The 18,340-nt window shown below is 47.7% G+C and overlaps 1 protein-coding gene across 1 annotated transcript in view; it reads left to right on the forward strand.

Moving 5' to 3' along the window:
• Nucleotides 1-18,340, forward strand: part of TET2 (tet methylcytosine dioxygenase 2) — a 39,264-nt gene that overhangs the window by 17,926 nt on the left and 2,998 nt on the right. The window contains exons 6-8 of the mRNA XM_038755368.1: nt 735-824; nt 6,573-6,710; nt 11,299-11,659. Coding sequence (XP_038611296.1) covers nt 735-824; nt 6,573-6,710; nt 11,299-11,659 — 589 coding nt within the window. The remainder of the gene's footprint in view (nt 1-734; nt 825-6,572; nt 6,711-11,298; nt 11,660-18,340) is intronic.

The raw sequence follows: 18,340 nt of genomic DNA on the forward strand, positions 1-18,340 counted from the left end.
TACTGAGAGACCAAATAGTGACCCAAGGTCTCTCTTTATGGAGTTAGATGGAAGGGACAATCTGAACTGTAGTTTCTCAGTGAAACTCAGAGAATGTACCTGACTAAGGGGGATCGAGAGGTTTTGGTTCGGTCCCTGCTCTCATTGTTCACATAAGAAAGAAAAATATGCAATTAGGATCCTGAGTTTAAGGGAAGAATGCAGCCTTGACAGTGGATTAGATTAATATGAGGTGTTTCACTCAAAGATCACAGCTCTCCTTGACAGAAATGTCAGTCAATATTCAAAATGTCAGGTGGCACCAAACATCTGGTGCACAGTGACACTTGTGCTTCAAGGACTGTGTTCAGATTTGAATTTTTAAGTTGCCACATAGAGAAAAAGACCGTTATTTTTTACAGGCAACGTATCATTTCCAGATGAATTTCAATATCAAATTCAATTTCAATTTCCAATTTCAAAAATTTCAATTTCAATATCGCTGACTAGCTGATAGGAGGGGAATATATCTTTGGATACTAATAAGAAAGAAACAGTTTCAGATATGGAATGTGTCTCTTTCAATATAACAGTGCCTTCATTTTGCCAGGCGTGAGGTCTGGATTTCAAGTAACTTCGTTATGGAGTCAGTGTACGGTGTTACCTCAGACATGCTGAAGTGTTGCTTAATTAAGGGTGTATTTTGCGTTGCCATGAATTGAGAATGTGTCCAAAAATGATTTCACCTTCTGCAGGAAGAGAAACTGGAGTCCCATTTACAAAACCTGTCCACTCTGATGGCCCCCATATACAAGAAGCTTGCGCCCGATGCATACAATAACCAGGTAAGCTACAGCTCGTATACCGAGTTTTCATACAAGTATGTGTTTTTACACTGATTTAATTCGACTAACATTGTTTTAACAAAAGAGTGTTATTTAATGTCATTTTCTAGACGCCGTCGCAAGTGTCGTTCCGAACCTTCGTCCTTTTCCTTACACTTAATAATAATAATAATAATATAATAATAATAATAATAATGTTGGTATTTGTTAAGCTCTTACTATGTGCCAAGCACTGTTCTAAGCGCTGGGGGGATACAAGGTAATCAGGTTGTCCCGTGTGGTGTTCACAGTCTTCATCCCCATTTTACAGATGAGGGAACTGAGGCCCAGAGAAGTTAAGTGACTTGCCAAAGGCCACACAGCTGCCAAGTGGCGGAGGCGGGATTAGAATCCATGACCCCTGGCTCCCCAGCCCGTGCTGTTTCCACTGAGCCACGCTGCTTCTCCCATCAGTCATATCACAATTCTCAATTTGCAAAGGCCCTAGGAATTTGTTGTCTTTGGCAGAATGTAAAAGATTGGGGAAGGTGATGTGTGGTTGTAAAAATAACTATTCATTCCACCTCAAAATGCAGCTTTTAAGGTTTACATTAGTGACAGATTATATCCAGGACAGCTGAATTGTTTTGCCACTCTCTGCTTAGGATTTTGGGGAAACAAACGGTTTATTTGCCCTAGAAATGGATCGTAGCCTGTGACCTAAGTGCATGGTTGCTTCCAGCTGCAGAAAATGATGTCCAACTTCGAAGCTTCAGTAGAGCTCTGGACCTCTACCTATTTCTCCCTTAGCTAACATTTTAGAAGGTTATTAAGGAGCAATTGTGTTGTACATTGTGGCCTCCTTACCTCTCCCTCAAAAATCCTGACAGAGAACCGTATTGAACCTTTCATCTCATAATGTTCTCATTTCCTCAAAGTGGCCAGATTTGGGGAGGGATCAAATTTGTTTTTCAGCACTCGATTCCTAAGCTTTATTCATTCGATTGTATTTATTGAGCGCTTACTGTGTGCAGAGCACTGTACTAGAGAAGCAGCGTGGCTCAGTGGAAAGAGCCCGGGCTTTGGAGTCAGAGGGCATGGGTTCAAATCCCGGCTCTGCCAATTGTCAGCTGTGTGACTTTGGGCAAGTCACTTCACTTCTCTGGGCCTCAGTTCCCTCATCTGTAAAATGGGGATGAAGACTGTGAGCCTCCCGTGGGACACCCTGATCACCTTTTGACCTCCCCAACGCTTAGACCGGTGCTTTGCACATAGTAAGCACTTAATAAATGCCATCATTATTATTATTATTATTATTACTAAGTGCTTGATGCTTTATGCAGTCTGATGCCCAATGAAATCGTTTGCATTTGCTCCACTCTGCCTTCTGTTGCATGTAGATGATCTATCACGAAAAGTGATCTATACAAGGTGTATTTTGAGGTAGGATAAATTGGAGAAATCTTCCAAAAATTGAGAAGACCGTTTCAAAGATTCAGGTGACCTTTTAAGTATTTTGGATTTTGAAGTGTTCCCCAAGTTTAACCAGCGTGTAGCAAAATCCAAACAAAGATTGCTCCTGCAGTATTAAAGCCTGCTCAAGTTATTAGGCTATAACAGAAAGAGCAACCAACCGATTATTCAGTGGAATAAGAACGCTCACATGTGCAAAGCACCGTACGAAGCGCTTGGGAGAGTACCGTACAACAGAGTTCGTAGACATGATCCCTGCCCTTCCTCACCTTCCTTCTCTCCTTCTCCATGCCCACTCTGATCCTCGGAGACTTCAACATCCACATGGATATCCCTAACGACTCCTCTGCCACCCGCCTTCTATCTCTCCTTGACGCTGCCAACCTCTTCCTCCACCCCACCTCGCCCACTCACCAACTTGGTCATACCCTCGACCTCATCATCTCCTGCCGCTGCACTGTGTCCACCCTCACCAACTCTGTAATCCCTCTCCCTGATCATAATCTTCTCACCTGCCTCCTCACTCACACTCCTTTCCCCTGTAAATCCGTATTATTCCCTCACAGAGATCTCCGCTCTCTGGACCCCACCCATCTTTCGGAGCGCCTCACACCCCACCTCGCCGCCCTCTCCTCTCTACCCAGTCTTGATGATCAGATTACTGCTCTCAACTCTACCCTTTCTACTCAGCTAGACTCACTCGCTCCCCTTTCCCTTCGCCGCTCTCGCACCACTAACCCACAACCCTGGATCACTGCCACTGTCCGCCTCCTTCGCTCTTATGCTCGAGCTGCCGAACGCTGCTGGCGAAAGTCTAAACACCATGCCAACCTCGTTCACTTCAAGTTTATCCTTTCCTGTCTTAACTCAGCCCTCTCTTCTGCCAGACAAAACTATTTCTCCTCCCTTATTGACACCCATGCCCATCACCCCCGCCAGCTCTTCCGTACATTCAACTCCCTTCTCAGGCCCCCGGTTCCTCCCCCTCCTCCTTCCCTCACCCCCAACGATCTGGCCTCCTACTTCATTAACAAAATTAAATCCATCAGGTCCGACCTCCCCAAAGTCTCTTCCCCCCTTTCTCCAACCCCCCGGCTCTCAACACTCTCTGCTACTCTCCCATCCTTCCCAGCGGTATCCTCAGAGGAACTCTCCTCCCTCCTCTCAAGTGCTACTCCGGCCACCTGTGCTTCTGACCCCATTCCCTCTCATCTTATGAAATCTCTCGCTCCATCCCTTCTCCCCTCCTTAACTTCCATCTTCAACCACTCACTCTCCACTGGTTCCTTCCCCTCTGCCTTCAAACATGCCCATGTCTCTCCCATCCTAAAAAAACCCTCTCTTGACCCCACCTCACCTTCTAGTTATCGTCCCATATCCCTCCTACCATTCCTTTCCAAACTCGTTGAATGAGTTGTCTACACGCGCTGCCTAGAATTCCTCAACGACAACTCTCTCCTCGACCCCCTCCAGTCTGGCTTCCATCCCCTTCATTCCACGGAAACTGCCCTCTCAAAGGTCACCAGTGACCTCCTGCTTGCCAAATCCAACGGCTCATATTCTGTCCTAATCCTCCTCGACCTCTCAGCTGCCTTTGACACTGTGGACCACCCCCTTCTCCTCAACACGCTATCTGACCTTGGCTTCACAGACTCCGTCCTCTCCTGGTTCTCCTCTTATCTCTCCGGTCGTTCTTTCTCAGTCTCTTTTGCAGGCTCCTCCTCCCCCTCCCATCCTCTTACTGTGGGGGTTCCCCAAGGTTCAGTGCTTGGTCCCCTTCTGTTCTCGATCTACACTCACTCCCTTGGTGACCTCATTCGCTCCCACGGCTTCAACTATCATCTCTACGCTGATGACACCCAGATCTCCATCTCTGCCCCTGCTCTCTCCCCCTCCCTCCAGGCTCGCATCTCCTCCTGCCTTCAGGACATCTCCATCTGGATGTCCGCCCGCCACCTAAAGCTCAACATGTCGAAGACTGAGCTCCTTGTCTTCCCTCCCAAACCTTGTCCTCTCCCTGACTTTCCCATCTCTGTTGACGGCACTACCATCCTTCCCGTCTCACAAGCCCGCAACCTTGGTGTTATCCTCGACTCCGCTCTCTCATTCACCCCTCACATCCAAGCCGTCACCAAAACCTGCCGGTCTCAGCTCCGCAACATTGCCAAGATCCGCCCTTTCCTCTCCATCCAAACTGCTACCCTGCTTATTCAAGCTCTCATCCTATCCCGTCTGGACTACTGCATCAGCCTTCTCTCTGATCTCCCATCCTCGTGTCTCTCTCCACTTCAATCCATACTTCATGCTGCTGCCCGGATTATCTTTGTCCAGAAACGCTCTGGGCATATCACTCCCCTCCTCAAAAATCTCCAGTGGCTACCAATCAATCTGCGCATCAGGCAGAAACTCCTCACCCTGGGCTTCAAGGCTGTCCATCACCTCGCCCCCTCCTACCTCACCTCCCTTCTCTCCTTCTACTGCCCAGCCCGCAACCTCCACTCCTCCACCGCTAATCTGCTCACTGTACCTCGTTCTCGCCTGTCCCGCCGTCGACCCCCGGCCCACGTCATCCCCCGGGCCTGGAATGCCCTCCCTCTGCCCCTCCGCCAAGCTAGCTCTCTTCCTCCCTTCAAGGCCCTGCTGAGAGCTCACCTCCTCCAGGAGGGCTTCCCAGACTGAGCCCCTTCCTTCCTCTCCCCCTCGTCCCCCTCTCCATCCCCCCATCTTACCTCCTTCCCTTCCCCATAGCACCTGTATATATGTATATATGGTTGTACACATTTATTACTCTATTTATTTATTTATTTATTTTACTTGTACATTTCTATCCTATTTTATTTTGTTGGTATGTTTGGTTCTGTTCTCTGTCTCCCCCTTTTAGACTGTGAGCCCACTGTTGGGTAGGGACTGTCTCTATGTGTTGCCAATTTGTACTTCCCAAGCGCTTAGTACAGTGCTCTGCACATAGTAAGCGCTCAATAAATACGATTGATTGATTGATTGATTGATTGCCCTCAAAAAGCGTACAGTTTAGATTGGCAACATCTTTATGAGCTGCTCTGGGGGTGTACGTTAGTTATTTTTCTTATATGAGCATGGCACCTGAGTAGGATGTTTTCCCTATGAGATATGACTGAAATAAATCAATCTCTGCTTTGTTTGTGCAGAGACTTCCATTTGGTTGACTGTTGTAGCTATTGTTCGAAGAGCCCGGTTTGGGAACCCTTCCTCTTCACTGTAATTGGGGGTTGTTCGTTAAGGTATTTATTAAGCACCCAAGTGCTGGTTTGGATCGAGACATAAAGGAACAGGCACAGTTCCCTGTCTCCCATGGTGAACGAAATCCATTCTTCCATCCTGCCCAGCAAAGATGATTTGCCGGGATGAGTTTTTCAGTGCCGATGGGCTGGCAAGTGTCACCTGGAAAGCGTAATGGCCTAGCAGAAAGAATACAGGCCTGGGAGACGAGGACCCAGGCTCTAATCCTGGGTGTGCCAGTTGCCTTCCGTATGATCTGGGGCACGTACCTCAGTTTCCTCAACTGTAAAGTGGAGATTCGGTACCTGTTCTCCCTCCTGCTTAGACTGTGAGCCCCATGAAGGACAGGGCTTGTGTCTGACCTGATTAAGCCTGGAGCTTAGAACTTAGAACCCATAGAAAGCACATAATAAATGTCACAGTAAAGAAAAAAATGAATAACCAGGCTTTCAACTGATGAGCCTGTGTTGCCATTTTAATGGCAAGAACAGCTCAAAGGCAGCTTGAGGCTCCAAAAAACCGATGCGCTGTCCGTGGCCTGTCCACGTTTTTGCCACTTTAACGAAGGTAAGTCAGTATCCATTCTCTGGGAATCTTTAGCTTGGGTAGGGATCTGATGCTGCCTTGATGATAGTCTTTGCCATTCAAGTTCTGAGAATCAGACCATGGCTGTCTGAAGTACCATCAAGTTAAATTAATGAACATGTTGGACTGTGGAAATATTGGAGCAGTTTCCCCCTTCTAGAGTGTGAACCCGTTGTTGGGTAGGGACCGTCTCTTTGTGTTGCCAACGTGTACTTCCCAAGTACAGTGCTCTGCACACACAGTAAACGCTCAATAAATACGATTGAATGAATGAATGATAAAAAATCATTTGCCTGGGACCCTTTGATTTTGATGAAGTGCTGGCTTTGAAATGTTAAACTCCTCTAGTAACTCTACCACGGAACCCAGAGCACTCTCTGACGGGTCTGCCGAGTAAATAAATCATCGCACTAGGGACGAGGCCTACAAAGAATGCCCCTTTCATTTTTCCAGATTGAATACGAACACAGAGCGCCGGAGTGTCGTCTGGGTTTGAAGGAAGGTCGGCCATTCTCAGGAGTCACTGCTTGCCTGGATTTTTGTGCTCATGCTCATCGGGATTTGCACAACATGCAGAATGGCAGTACATTGGTAAGTGACCGTAGCTCCGTGGCATTGTGGTCCAGGCCCTTTATCCACTGACTCCTGGGTTTGTGTTTCTGCAGTGTTGGGTCTCAGGGCTCTAAACTGAACAGTCCTGAAACCTTGAAATGTGACACTGAAATGGATGCAGAGCGTTTGGGTCTTGGGAAATATCCAGTTCCTTTCTTCTTAGGGTGGAACCTTCAAAAATAATAATAATAATAATAATAATAGTATTTGTTAAGCTCTTACTATGGACCAGGCACTATACCAAGCGCTGGGGTGGATACAAGAAAACACGTTGGACACAGTCCATGTCCCACGTGGGATTCGCAGTTGTAATCCCCATTTTACAGATGAGGCAACTGAGGCCCAGAGAAGTTAAGTGACTTGTCCAAAGTCACACAGCTGACAATTGGCGGAGCCGGGATTTGAACCCATGACCTCTGACTCCAAAGCCCGGGCTCTTTCCACTATTCCACGCTCATTGGTTTTCCTTATTTAGCAGTGCTGGATTGGAAGTTGGTTCTTTTTTATTGGAAACTAGTTGCTGGGCTGTGAAAATGGTGTTTTAGCTCAATAAATGGGCCTTATTGAACACTTCCTATGTGCAGAGCACTGTACTAAGGATTTGAGACATTACATCAGAGTTGGTGGATATGATCCCTGCCCTCAAGGAGCTTACAATCTAGTTAGGGAGACAGACATTAAAAGAAATTTCAGTGAGGGGCAGCAACGAAGTTTAAGGATGCGTGACTGTGTCCAGCAGAACTGGACTTCAAACTAAGAACAAAACTGGAAATGTGTTTGTTAAAAAAGAAATCATTTAAGAACAAAAAAAAGGAATTCATCTCTCATTTTTATGCACCTAAAAATCACTATGAAATTTGTTGTGGGGGAGGTGAGTGTCAAAGTCGACCCAAAAACATCAGGGATAAAGATAGGAGGGAGAATAGGATGGAGAATCTGGAAAGCAGCCCGTTGGTGCGTGGATTGCTTTCATATTGGCATGCTTTTGGGGTTCAGAACCCCCCAACTCCGTTCCGATGTTTTCGTTGAGAATTTTGTGGACAATTTTAGCGTTAGTCTAAAGCCTTGGAAGTATATTGTCGAGTCTGAATCGGAAGTCAAAGGATGTGGATTTCTGGCCTCGGAAGCTTCAGAATTCACCACTGGCGTAGCCTCTTAAGGAACGTGCCCATATAGGACGAGAAGCATCTGCTTCATTTGGCCTTCCTTTGATTAAAGTGCCACACTCTGACCCTGGTGCCCATACCTGGGCTTTCTTATTTTATTTCATTTTATGGTATTAAGCATTTACTGGGTTTTCTTATCTTATTTTATTTCGTTTTACGGTACTAAGCACTTAGTATGTGTCAAGCACTGTTCGAAGCACAGGGGTAGGTTTATTCATTTACACTTCAGCAAAGTGAAGTATGGACTAGAATTGGGAGAGAGAGGGGACAGAGAGGTCAACAAGGGAGCCAACTCGAGTAGTCAAGGCAGATAGGGTAAGTGCAGCAGTATGGATGGAGAGGAGAGGGTGGATTTTGGTGATTTGCGAAGGTAGAACTGACAGGATATGCTAATAGATTCAATATGTGGGATGGATGAGAGCGATGAGTCCGAGATAAATGCCAAAGTTACCTGTGGGGTTACAGAGAGGATCGTAGTGCTATCTACGATAATGAGAAAGTCAAGGGAGGACAGGTTTTGTGGGGGGAAAGAGGACGAGTCTCGGTTGGACGTGTTAAATTTGAGGTGTCCAAGTAGAGATGTCCCGGAGACAGGAGGAAATGTGAGATTTTAGAGAAGGAACAAGGTTGAGCCTGAAAAGGTCAATTTGGGAAATATCCATGTAGAGTTGATAGTTGAAACCGTGGGAGCCAATGAGTTCTCCAAGGGAATGAGTATAGATGGGGACCCAGAACTGAGCCTTGAGGGACTCCCACATTTGGAGGGAGGGAGGCAGAGGAGGACCCAGTGAAAGACACCGAGAAGGAGTGGCCAGAGAGTAGGAGGAGAACCAGGAAAAGATGGTGTCAGGGAAGCCAAGGTTAGGTAGTAATTCCAAGAGAAGGGACTGGTCCACAGTTTTGAAGGCAGCTGGAAGATCAAGGAGGATAAGGTTGGAGTAGAGGCATTGTTGGATTTGGCCAGAAAGAGGTCATTAGTAACCCTAAAAATGGCAGTTTCTGTGGAGTGGAGGGGGCAGAATCAGATTGCAAGGGGTCAGGGAGAGAGTTGGAGGAGAGGAAGTGTAAACAGACTGCTCGAAGAGTTTGGAAAGGAGTGGTAGGAGGGAGTTGAGCAATAACTGAATGGAGCCGAGGAGTCGAGGGAGGGTTTTTTAGGATGGGGATTAATGAGCGTGATTGAAAGCTGTGGGGAAGGAACCACTGGAAAACAAGCAGTTGAAGAGTGTGGTCAAAGCAGGTGAGAAAGTTGTGATGGGATAGAGGTGACGTTGGACTGGACAGTGAGTGGAGAGTGAGGTCAAGCGTACGTCCAAGTGGGTGAGTGGATGAGGCGGGATGGAGCAGGAGGTCTGTGGAGTTGAAGATTGAGAGGACGCGGGCTGAGGAAAGGTCCTCAGGAACCTCCATAAGGATATTGGAGTCCCCGAGGACCAGCGTAGGGACAGGGAGGGAGGGGAGCAGGGGGTGGGACCACAAGGAATGTGAGAAATGTTATTACCGTAGAAAGAAAAATCAGCATTACCATATTAGAAGGTCTCTTTTCCTAGAATTTATCACCCAGAAAAACAACTTGCCGTTTAAATCCTGACTTGGCTCTGAGAAATATGAAAATGGGAGTCTCAATTTTCCAATTCCTCTGTCGAAGCGGCAACTTTTCAAAGCAGCCATAAGAGTTAGTGGTTGCCGGAGGAAACAGGCAAGTCTTAGAAACTTAGATACCGTCCAGATAGTTCACTTCTTTGGGCTGCTCTCAAAGGGGCTAGTAAAGTGGCCACTCACTACTGTGGACAGTGATGGCGTGGTGATGGCTGGCGATGATGATAACAATTTGAGAGGAGTCGGGGGTTGAGGGAAGGCTGTTGGGCGTTCTTTGTTTATGTGGGGGGAGACAGGCTCTGAGGAGGGATTGATGTGATAATTTGGTAGCAGAGACTGTGAGCCCGTTGTAGGGTAGGGACCGTCTCTATATGTTGCCAACTTGTACTTCCCAAGCACTCAGTACAGTGCTCTGCACACAGTAAGCGCTCCATAAGTACGAGTGATTGAAGTGCATGTCTGGAAGAGTTTTATTTTGGGACTGCAACAGAGCCAAGGAAGGGAAGGTGTTTAATTTTCTACCTCTCTTCTGGCGGGGGCCGGTAGGGCTGTGGCAAAGACAACATTGAATCTGGACCCTGCGTAGGTGTGGCATTGTCCGCTCACCTCACTTCCTCGCTCCGTTCAGTTCGTCCTCAGTTGGACCAACGGTCTGTACGCACAACTGGGACGGAGTGTCACGTCCACCGCTGGTGATGAGAGAGGCCACCAGCGTCCGCTAGATAATAATGATAATGATGGTGGTATTTGTTAAGCGCTTACTATGTGCCAAGCACTGGGGTGGATACAAGGTAATCAGGTTGTCCCACATGGGGCTCACAGTCTTCATCCCGATTTTACAGATGAGGGAGCTGAGGCCCAGAGAAGTTAGGTGACTTCCCCAAAGTCTCACAGCTGACAAGCGGCGGAGCTGGGATTAGAACCCACGACCTCTGACTTTCAAGCCACTAAGCCATGCTGCTTCTCAATAATAATAATTATGGTATTTGTTAATAATAACAATAATAATAATAATGGTATTTGGTAAGCACTTACTATATACCAAACACCGTTCTAAGCCCTGGGGTGGGTACAGTGTGATCAGGTTGTCCCACGTGGGGCTCACAGTCTTAATCCCGTTTACAGATGAGGTAACTGAGGCACAGAGAAGTTAAGCGACTGACCCAAAATCACACAGCTGGAAAGAGGCGGAGCCGGGATTAGAACCCACGACCTCTGGCTTCCGAGCCCGGGCTTACTGTGTGCCAGGCACCGTACTAAGCGCTCGAATGGTTACAAGCAAATCGAGTTGGACACAGTCCCTGTCCCACGTGGGGCCCACCGACTCGATCCCCATTTTACAGATGAGGGAACTGAGGCCCAGAGAAGTAAAGTGATTTGTCCCAGGTCACACAGCAGACTGGTGGAGGAGCCAGGATTAGAACGCATGACGTCCCAGGCACAGGTTCGATCCGCTATGCCATATATATATATATGTTTGTGCATATTTATTATTCTATTTATTTATTTTACTTGTACATATCTATTCTATTTATTTTATTTTGTTAATACGTTTGGTTTTGTTCTCTGTCTCCCCCTTCTAGACTGTGAGCCCACCGTTGGGTAGGGACTGTCTCTCTATGTTGCCAACTTGTACTTCCCAAGCGCTTAGTACAGTGCTCTGCACACAGTAAGCGCTCAATAAATACAATTGATTGATGAGGAGAGAGTCCAGCAGCGCTGTTTAAGGAGGGGAGCGGGAACGAGCGGCTTGGCCTTTCCTTCGGAGCCCGGAACGTTGTTTCCTTTTCTGCCCCCGTTAGGTCTGCACCCTCACCCGGGAAGACAATCGCCAATTGCGCGGGTCCCCTGAGGACGAGCAGCTCCACGTGCTGCCGTTGTACAAGGTGTCCAGCGTGGATGAATTCGGAAGCGCCGAGGCTCAGGAGGAGAAGAAGAGGAGCGGGGCCATCCAGGTGCTCAGCTCCTTTCGGCGGAAAGTGCGCATGCTGGCCGAGCCGGTCAAGACGTGCCGTCAGAGGAAACTGGAAGCCAAGAAAGCAGCGGCCGAGAAGCTCTCCTCCCTGGAGAACGGCGCGAATAAGAACGAGAAGGAGAAGTCGGCCGCCGCCCGCCACAAGCAGGCCGGTTCGGAGGCCGCAAACCACGCTAAGCAGTTGGCAGGTAATACCCGAGGATCCCCGAGGGATGGGGCCGCTGTCCAGTCGCACCCAAGATGGTTCCCCTGCTGAATTCTCCTGGGCATGTGTGTCAGAGGTCCCTTTTTTAAACAAAATAGTATTTGTTAAGCGCTTACTATGTGTCAAATACTGTCATTTAGCGCCTTCCTGCAGGGGGCTCGTGGTGAGAGTAGGAGGGAAGACAGGTATCTCCGCTTTACAGTTGAGGAAACTGAGGCACAGAGAATAATAAATAAAGAATAATGGCATTTGTTAAGCGCTTACTATGTGCAGAGCACTGTTCTAAGCGCTGGGGGTGGATACAAGTTGTCGCACATGGGGCTCACAGTCTTAATCCCCATTTTACAGATGAGGTAACTGAGGCTCAGAGAAGTGAAGTGGCTTGCCCAAGGTCACACAGCAGACGTGGCGGAGCCGGGATTCGAACCCATGACCTCTGACTCCAAAGCCCGGGCTCTTCTTCCACTGAGCCACGCTGCTTCTCTGAAGTGAAGTGACACGGCCAAGGTCACACAGCAAGCAGTCGGATGAGCCGGGATTAGAACCCTGGTCCTTCTGACTCGCAGGCCGTCTCCACTAGACCATGCTGGCTCTCAGAGATGTGCACACTCATTCATTCAGTCATATTTATTGAGGGCTTACTGGGTGCAGGGCACTGTACTAAGCGCTTAACTCATGGATAGTAATAACAATGATGGCATTTATTAAGTGCCTGCTATGTGCCAAGCACTGTTCTAAGCACTGGGGAGGTCACAAGGTGATCAGGTTGTCCCACGGGGGGCTCACAGTCTTCATCCCCATTTTACAGATGAGGGAACTGAGGCACAGAGAAGTGAAGTGACTTGCCCAAAGTCACCCAGCTGACAGTTGGCATAGCTGGGATTTGAACCCCTGACCTCTGACTCCAAAGCCTGGGCTCTTTCCACTGAGCCACACTGCTTACTTGGTAGCCTGAAGATTGAGTTCATTGAGTGCTTACTGTGTGCAGAGCACTGTAGTAAGCGCTGGCCTAGTAATAATAATGATGATGGCATTTATTAAGCACTTACTATGTGCAAAGAACTGTTCTAAGCACTGGGAAGGTTACAAGGTGATCAGGTTGTCCCACAGGGGGCTCACAGTCTTCACCCCCATTTTGCAGATGAGGGAACTGAGGCTCAGAGAAGTGAAGTGACTTGCCCAAAGTCACACAGCTGACAACTGGCGGAGCCGGGATTTGAACCCATGCCCTCTGACTCCAAAGCCCGGCCTCTTTCCACTGAGCCACGCTGCTTCTCGCTGTACAAAGTGAGAGGCAGCATGGCCTAGGGGTTAGGACACTGGCCTAGAAGTAAGAAGAACCTGGGTTCCGCTTGTCTGCTGTGTGACCTTGGGCGAGTCACTTCACTTCTCTGGGCCTCAGTTACCTCATCTGCAAAATGGGGACTGAGACTACGAGCCCCAGGCGGGACAGGGATTGTGTCCAACCCGATTTGCTTGTACCCACCCCAGCACTTAGTACAGTACCTGTCACATAGTAAGCGCTTAACAAATACCACAATTATTGTTATAATTATTCTCTGTACCTCAGTTACCTCAACTGTAAAATGGGGATGAAGACTGTGAACCCAGTATGGGACATGAACTGTGTCCAGTCTGATTTACCTGTATCTACCCCAGTGCTTAGTACAGTTCCTGGTACATATTAAGTGCTTCACAAATGCCATTAAAAGAAAACGTATTTCATTATCCAGGTTCAAGGAGACAATGTGTAAAATGCCAAAAAAGGAACTGAGGTCAGCTAGAGGATGGGCACTGAACTGGTCTATCAAAACCTAATTATCTGACCAACTTGTAGGACTCCTGGTTGAATCCATGTGTAAGTTGAAGGTTGATGAAGAAAAGCCCCGTGGGAGCGCTTTGATGCCAGGGTTCAAATCCCAGTCCCCCTCTTCCTTCCCAACTCTAATCCCCTACTCGAGTCTTCCCTGCCATTTGCCAATTAACCTGTTTCTGTCTCTAACCGCTTCTCTCCTTCTTTCTTCCTTCCTCTCTTCCCCAGTGCAGAAGCCCCTGACAGTTGAGGAGAGCAGAAAAGGTTTTAGAAGGAAAGGGGAAAGGGGGAAGAGAAAAGGAAAGGGGAAACAGTGGATGCGAGAGACAATAGGATGGGAGAGAAGAAAGGAGATGGGTTGTCCTTTTTCTGGTTGGAAAACATAAGGGGTTTAAACTAGTGGAAGAAGCGAAAACAAGAGGTTAACTGGGCAGGGCTCAGACAGTGAGTTTCGGGGCTGAGCCCAAGTGGGTCGAGGGAGAGGAGATGGAAAACAAACACGCAAGAGAAGCTGGGAAGTGAACTCCAGCCTCGGAAAAGGACTCCATATAAACCTGAAAACAGTTCTAATCTAAGTGGGAGCTGCCAAGAAAGTAGCGACGGCAACCCATCGGGGTCTTCAGCAGTTGGTTGGCTTTAGCAAACGAACATTGAACCACCGTCTTCAAAAGCTCACTCTTTCCTTCTCCACTGCCTTCAAACATGCTCTAACTCTTCGCCCAGTCCTACCCAAACTTCTCGAACATAATATATAAGCTTGCTGCCCTCATTTCATCTCCTGACTCCTTTCATGACCCTCTACAATCCACCCTTTACCTTCTTCACTCTACCGAGGCTGCCGTCTCCCAGGTCACCGATGACCTCTTCTTAGCCACGTCTAGCGGACTCTCTCCTAACCCTACTGGACCTCTCAGTTGCCGTTGACGCTGGGGACCGCCTCATTCTTCCGGTTACACAGTGTGACCTTGGTTTTCCTAAGCACAATTCCTCTCTGGTTCCCCTCTTCCCTCTCTGTTGTGTGTCCTCTTCACTTCTCAATTTACACTCCCTCTGTCGGGAAGCTCATTTGTGTCCATGGCTTCAACAACCATAGATGTGTCCAGCTGACTTCCAAAGCTACCTTGCTAGTATTTTTAAGCTTTCTGTGGCCAGGGAACACGTTCACCAACTCTTTTGTAGTGTACATTTGCAACCTCTTAATACAGTGCTCTGCTTCCAATGCACCCATTGATTGATAGCTCTGACCTCTCTGTCTCTCTCTCTTTCTCCCTCTGTGAAATCTCACATTTCCTCTTCCCTTCCCGCTGGCTCTAACTGCGTGCTAAACCTGCATCTCAATTTCATTATGTCCAAAACCGAACTACTCACCTGCCCTTCCAAGCCCTCTCCTCCACTTAGCTTTCCCATCATAGTTGTTAATGCCGACATCCTCCTTATCCGTAGTCTTGGATTTTTCCCTTGAAAGAGCCCCCATATTTAGTAATAGTAATAATAATGGCATTTATTAAGTGCTTACCATGTGCAAAGCACTGTTCTAAGCACTGGGGAGGTTACAAGGTGATAGGTTGTCTCAAGGGGGGCTCACAGTCTTAATCCCCATTTTGCAGTTGAGGTAACTGAGGCCCAGAGACGTTAAGTGACTTGCCCAAAGTCACACAGCTGACAGTTGACGGAGCTGGGATTTGAACCCATGGCCTCCGACTCCAAAGCCTGTGCTCTTTCCACTGAGCCACACTGCTTCCCAGGGAATCTATTATCAAATCCTGTCAATTTTTCCACTGCAACATCTCCAGGATCTCCCCCTTCCTCTTCGTCTAATTAGCCACCATCCTGATCCAGGCACCTGTCGAATCCTGGCTGGACCACGGCCTCAGCCTCCTGGAATCATATCCCGCTTCCAAACTCGCCCTTCTCTTGTCCATGTTTCACTCTGCTGCCCAGATTATTGTTCTAAAATGTTGTTCTTCACACACTTACCCCTCCTCATAAACCTCCAGTCATTACCGTTTTCTCTTCTCATCGAGCAGAAATTCTTAACTACTACATTTAATCAGTCAGTCAATCAGTGGCATTTATTGAGTGCTTACGGTGTGCAGAGCACTGTACTAGGCGCTTGGGAGAGTATAATATAATAAAATTAGCAGATGTGTTCCCTGCCCTTAATCAATCAATCAATCGATCGTATTTATTAAGTGCTTACTGTGTGCAGAGCACTGTACTAAGCGCTTGGGAAGTACAAGTTGGCAACATATAGAGACGGTCCCTACCCAACAGTGGGCTCACAGTCTAGAAGGGGGAGACAGAGAACAGAACATATTATCAAAATAAAATAAATAGAATAGATAGGTACAAGTAATATAAATAGAGTAACTTGTTTATGCCTCAATTACTCCATCTGTAAAATGGAGATTAAGAGGGTGAGCCCCATGTGGGACAATCTGATTACCTTGTATCTCCCCCCGTGCTTAGAACAGTACTTGGCACATAGTAAGTGCTTAACAAATGCCATCATTATTATTAGAAGGGGGGGAGACTGATAGCAATACAAGTAAACAGACACCAATATAACTAAATAAAATGACAGATATATAGATAAATGCTGTGGGGAGGGGGGCGGGAAGAGCAAAGGGGGAGAGAGCGATGCAAAAGGGAATGGGAGAGGAGGAAAAATGAGGTTTTGTCTGGGAGGGTCCGATACTTAACAAGCTTACAGTCTAGAAGGGGAATCAAACAGGCTCTTGACGAACTCTTTCATGGCTCAGTGGAAAGAGCCTGGGCTTTGTAGTCAGAGGTCATGGGTTCAAATCCCAGCTCCGCCACTTGTCAGCTGTGTGACTTTGGGCAAGTCACTTAACTTCTCTGGGCCTCAGTTACCTTATCTGTAAAATGGGGATTAAGACTGTGAGCCCCCCATGGGACAACCTGATCACCTTGTAAACTCCCCAGCGCTTAGAACAGTGTTTGCACATAGTAAGTGCTTAATAAATGCCATTATTATTATTATTATTTCTTTCTTCTGTATCTCATCCTCTTCTCCTGCTACACTCCAGCTCACAGTCTTTGCTCCTCCAAAGCTAACCTACTCACTGTGCCTTCTTCTCAGCTCTCCCACGACCTTCCCCCTACCTGAGACTCCACCTCTCTTCAAATCTGACAGACTAAAGCCCCCCCTGAAACCATGGTTCCTCTAAGAAGCCTTTCCCAATTAATTTCTACTCTCCCACTATCCCACTAACTTCTACCTCAGGACTTCTCATAATGTACATACTTACGTACCCTGTTCCTTCTGCACTAAATGGGGTAAATAGCCTCTTTTCCTCTTTCTTCCCAACTGTAAATCAGTTTGGCGCCTGGCTCCCCCTCTAGAATGGGAGCTCCTTGAGGCCAGGGATTCTCGTTACCGACTCCCTCATGCTCCCATTGCTTTATAGAGTGTCCTGCAGTCAATCAGTTCTGTTTATTGAGAGCTTACCGTGTGCAGAACATGGTACTAAGTGCTTGGGAGAGTGCAGAATAACACCATAACGGACATGCTCCCTGCGCACAGCGAGCTTGCAGTCTAGAGGGGGAGAGAGCTATTAATATAAATAAATTACAGATACGAACATAGCTGCTGATGAGTAAAGGGTGCCAATCAGAGCGATACAGAAGGGAGTTGAAGAAAAGGAACAAAGGGCTTAGGGAAGCCTTCTTGGAAGAGCTGTGCCTTCAGTAAGGCTCTGATGTTGGGGAGAGTAATTGTCTGTCGGATTTGAGGAGGGATGGTGTTCTAGGACAGAGGCAGGATGTGGATCAGGTGCTGGCAACAAGATAGATGAGATCGAAGCACAGTGAGAAGGTTGGATTTAGGGGAGCGAAGTCTGTGGGCTGGGTTGGGCTGGACTAGGGAGGTGAGGTAGGAGGGAGCAAGGTGATCGAGTGCTTTAAAGCCAATGGTGAGGAGTTTCTGTTTGATACAGTGCTCTACACACAGTAAGTGCTCAATAAATACGATCAAATGAATGGATGGGCAACCACTGGAGTTTCTTGAGGAGTGGGGACATATGGCCTGAACATTTTTGTAGAAAATGATCCGGGCAGCAGTGAAGTGTGGACTAGAGTGGGGAGAGATAGGAGGCAAGGATGTCAGCAAGGAGGCTGATACAGTAATCAGGGTGGGGTAGGGACCATCTCTATATGTTGCCAACTTGTACTTCCCAAGTGCTTAGTACAGTGCTCTGCACACAGTAAGCGCTCAATAAATACGATTGATTGATTGATTGGTGAGTGATTGGATTACCATGGTAACAGTTTGGACGGAGAGGAAAGGGTGGGTTTTAGCGACGTTACGAAGGTTGAACCTCCAAGGTTGTGGTGGATTGAATATGTGGTTTGAATGAGAGAGAGGAGTCAATAAGCCAAGGTTACGGGCTTGTGAGACAGGAAGGGTGGGGAGGTCAGGGTTTTGGTGGGAAGATAAGGTGTCTGTTTTAAACATGTTTGAGATGACGGGAGGACATCCAAGTAGGGATGACTTGAGGCAGAAGGAAAGGCGAGCCTGCAGAGAAGGAGAGAGATCAGGGCTGGAGATGGAGATTTGAGTATCATCCGCATAGAGGTGGTAGTTGAAGCCTTGGGAGCTTCAAGTTCTCCAGTGAGTTCAGGGGTGAGTTCAAAGTCCCTCACCAATGAGTTCTCCAAGGGAGTGAGTGTAGACGGAGAATAGAAAGTGACCCAGAACTGAACCTTGAGGGACCCCCACAGTTAAGGGGTGGGAGGCGGAGGAGGAGCCCACGAAAGAGACTGAGAACGAGCGGCCAGAGAGATGAGGAGAACCAGCAGAGGAGAGTGTCAGTGAAGCCGAGGTAGGAG

Source organism: Tachyglossus aculeatus, chromosome 12 (assembly GCF_015852505.1).
Source record: "Tachyglossus aculeatus isolate mTacAcu1 chromosome 12, mTacAcu1.pri, whole genome shotgun sequence".
Taxonomy (NCBI): Eukaryota; Metazoa; Chordata; class Mammalia; order Monotremata; family Tachyglossidae; genus Tachyglossus; species Tachyglossus aculeatus.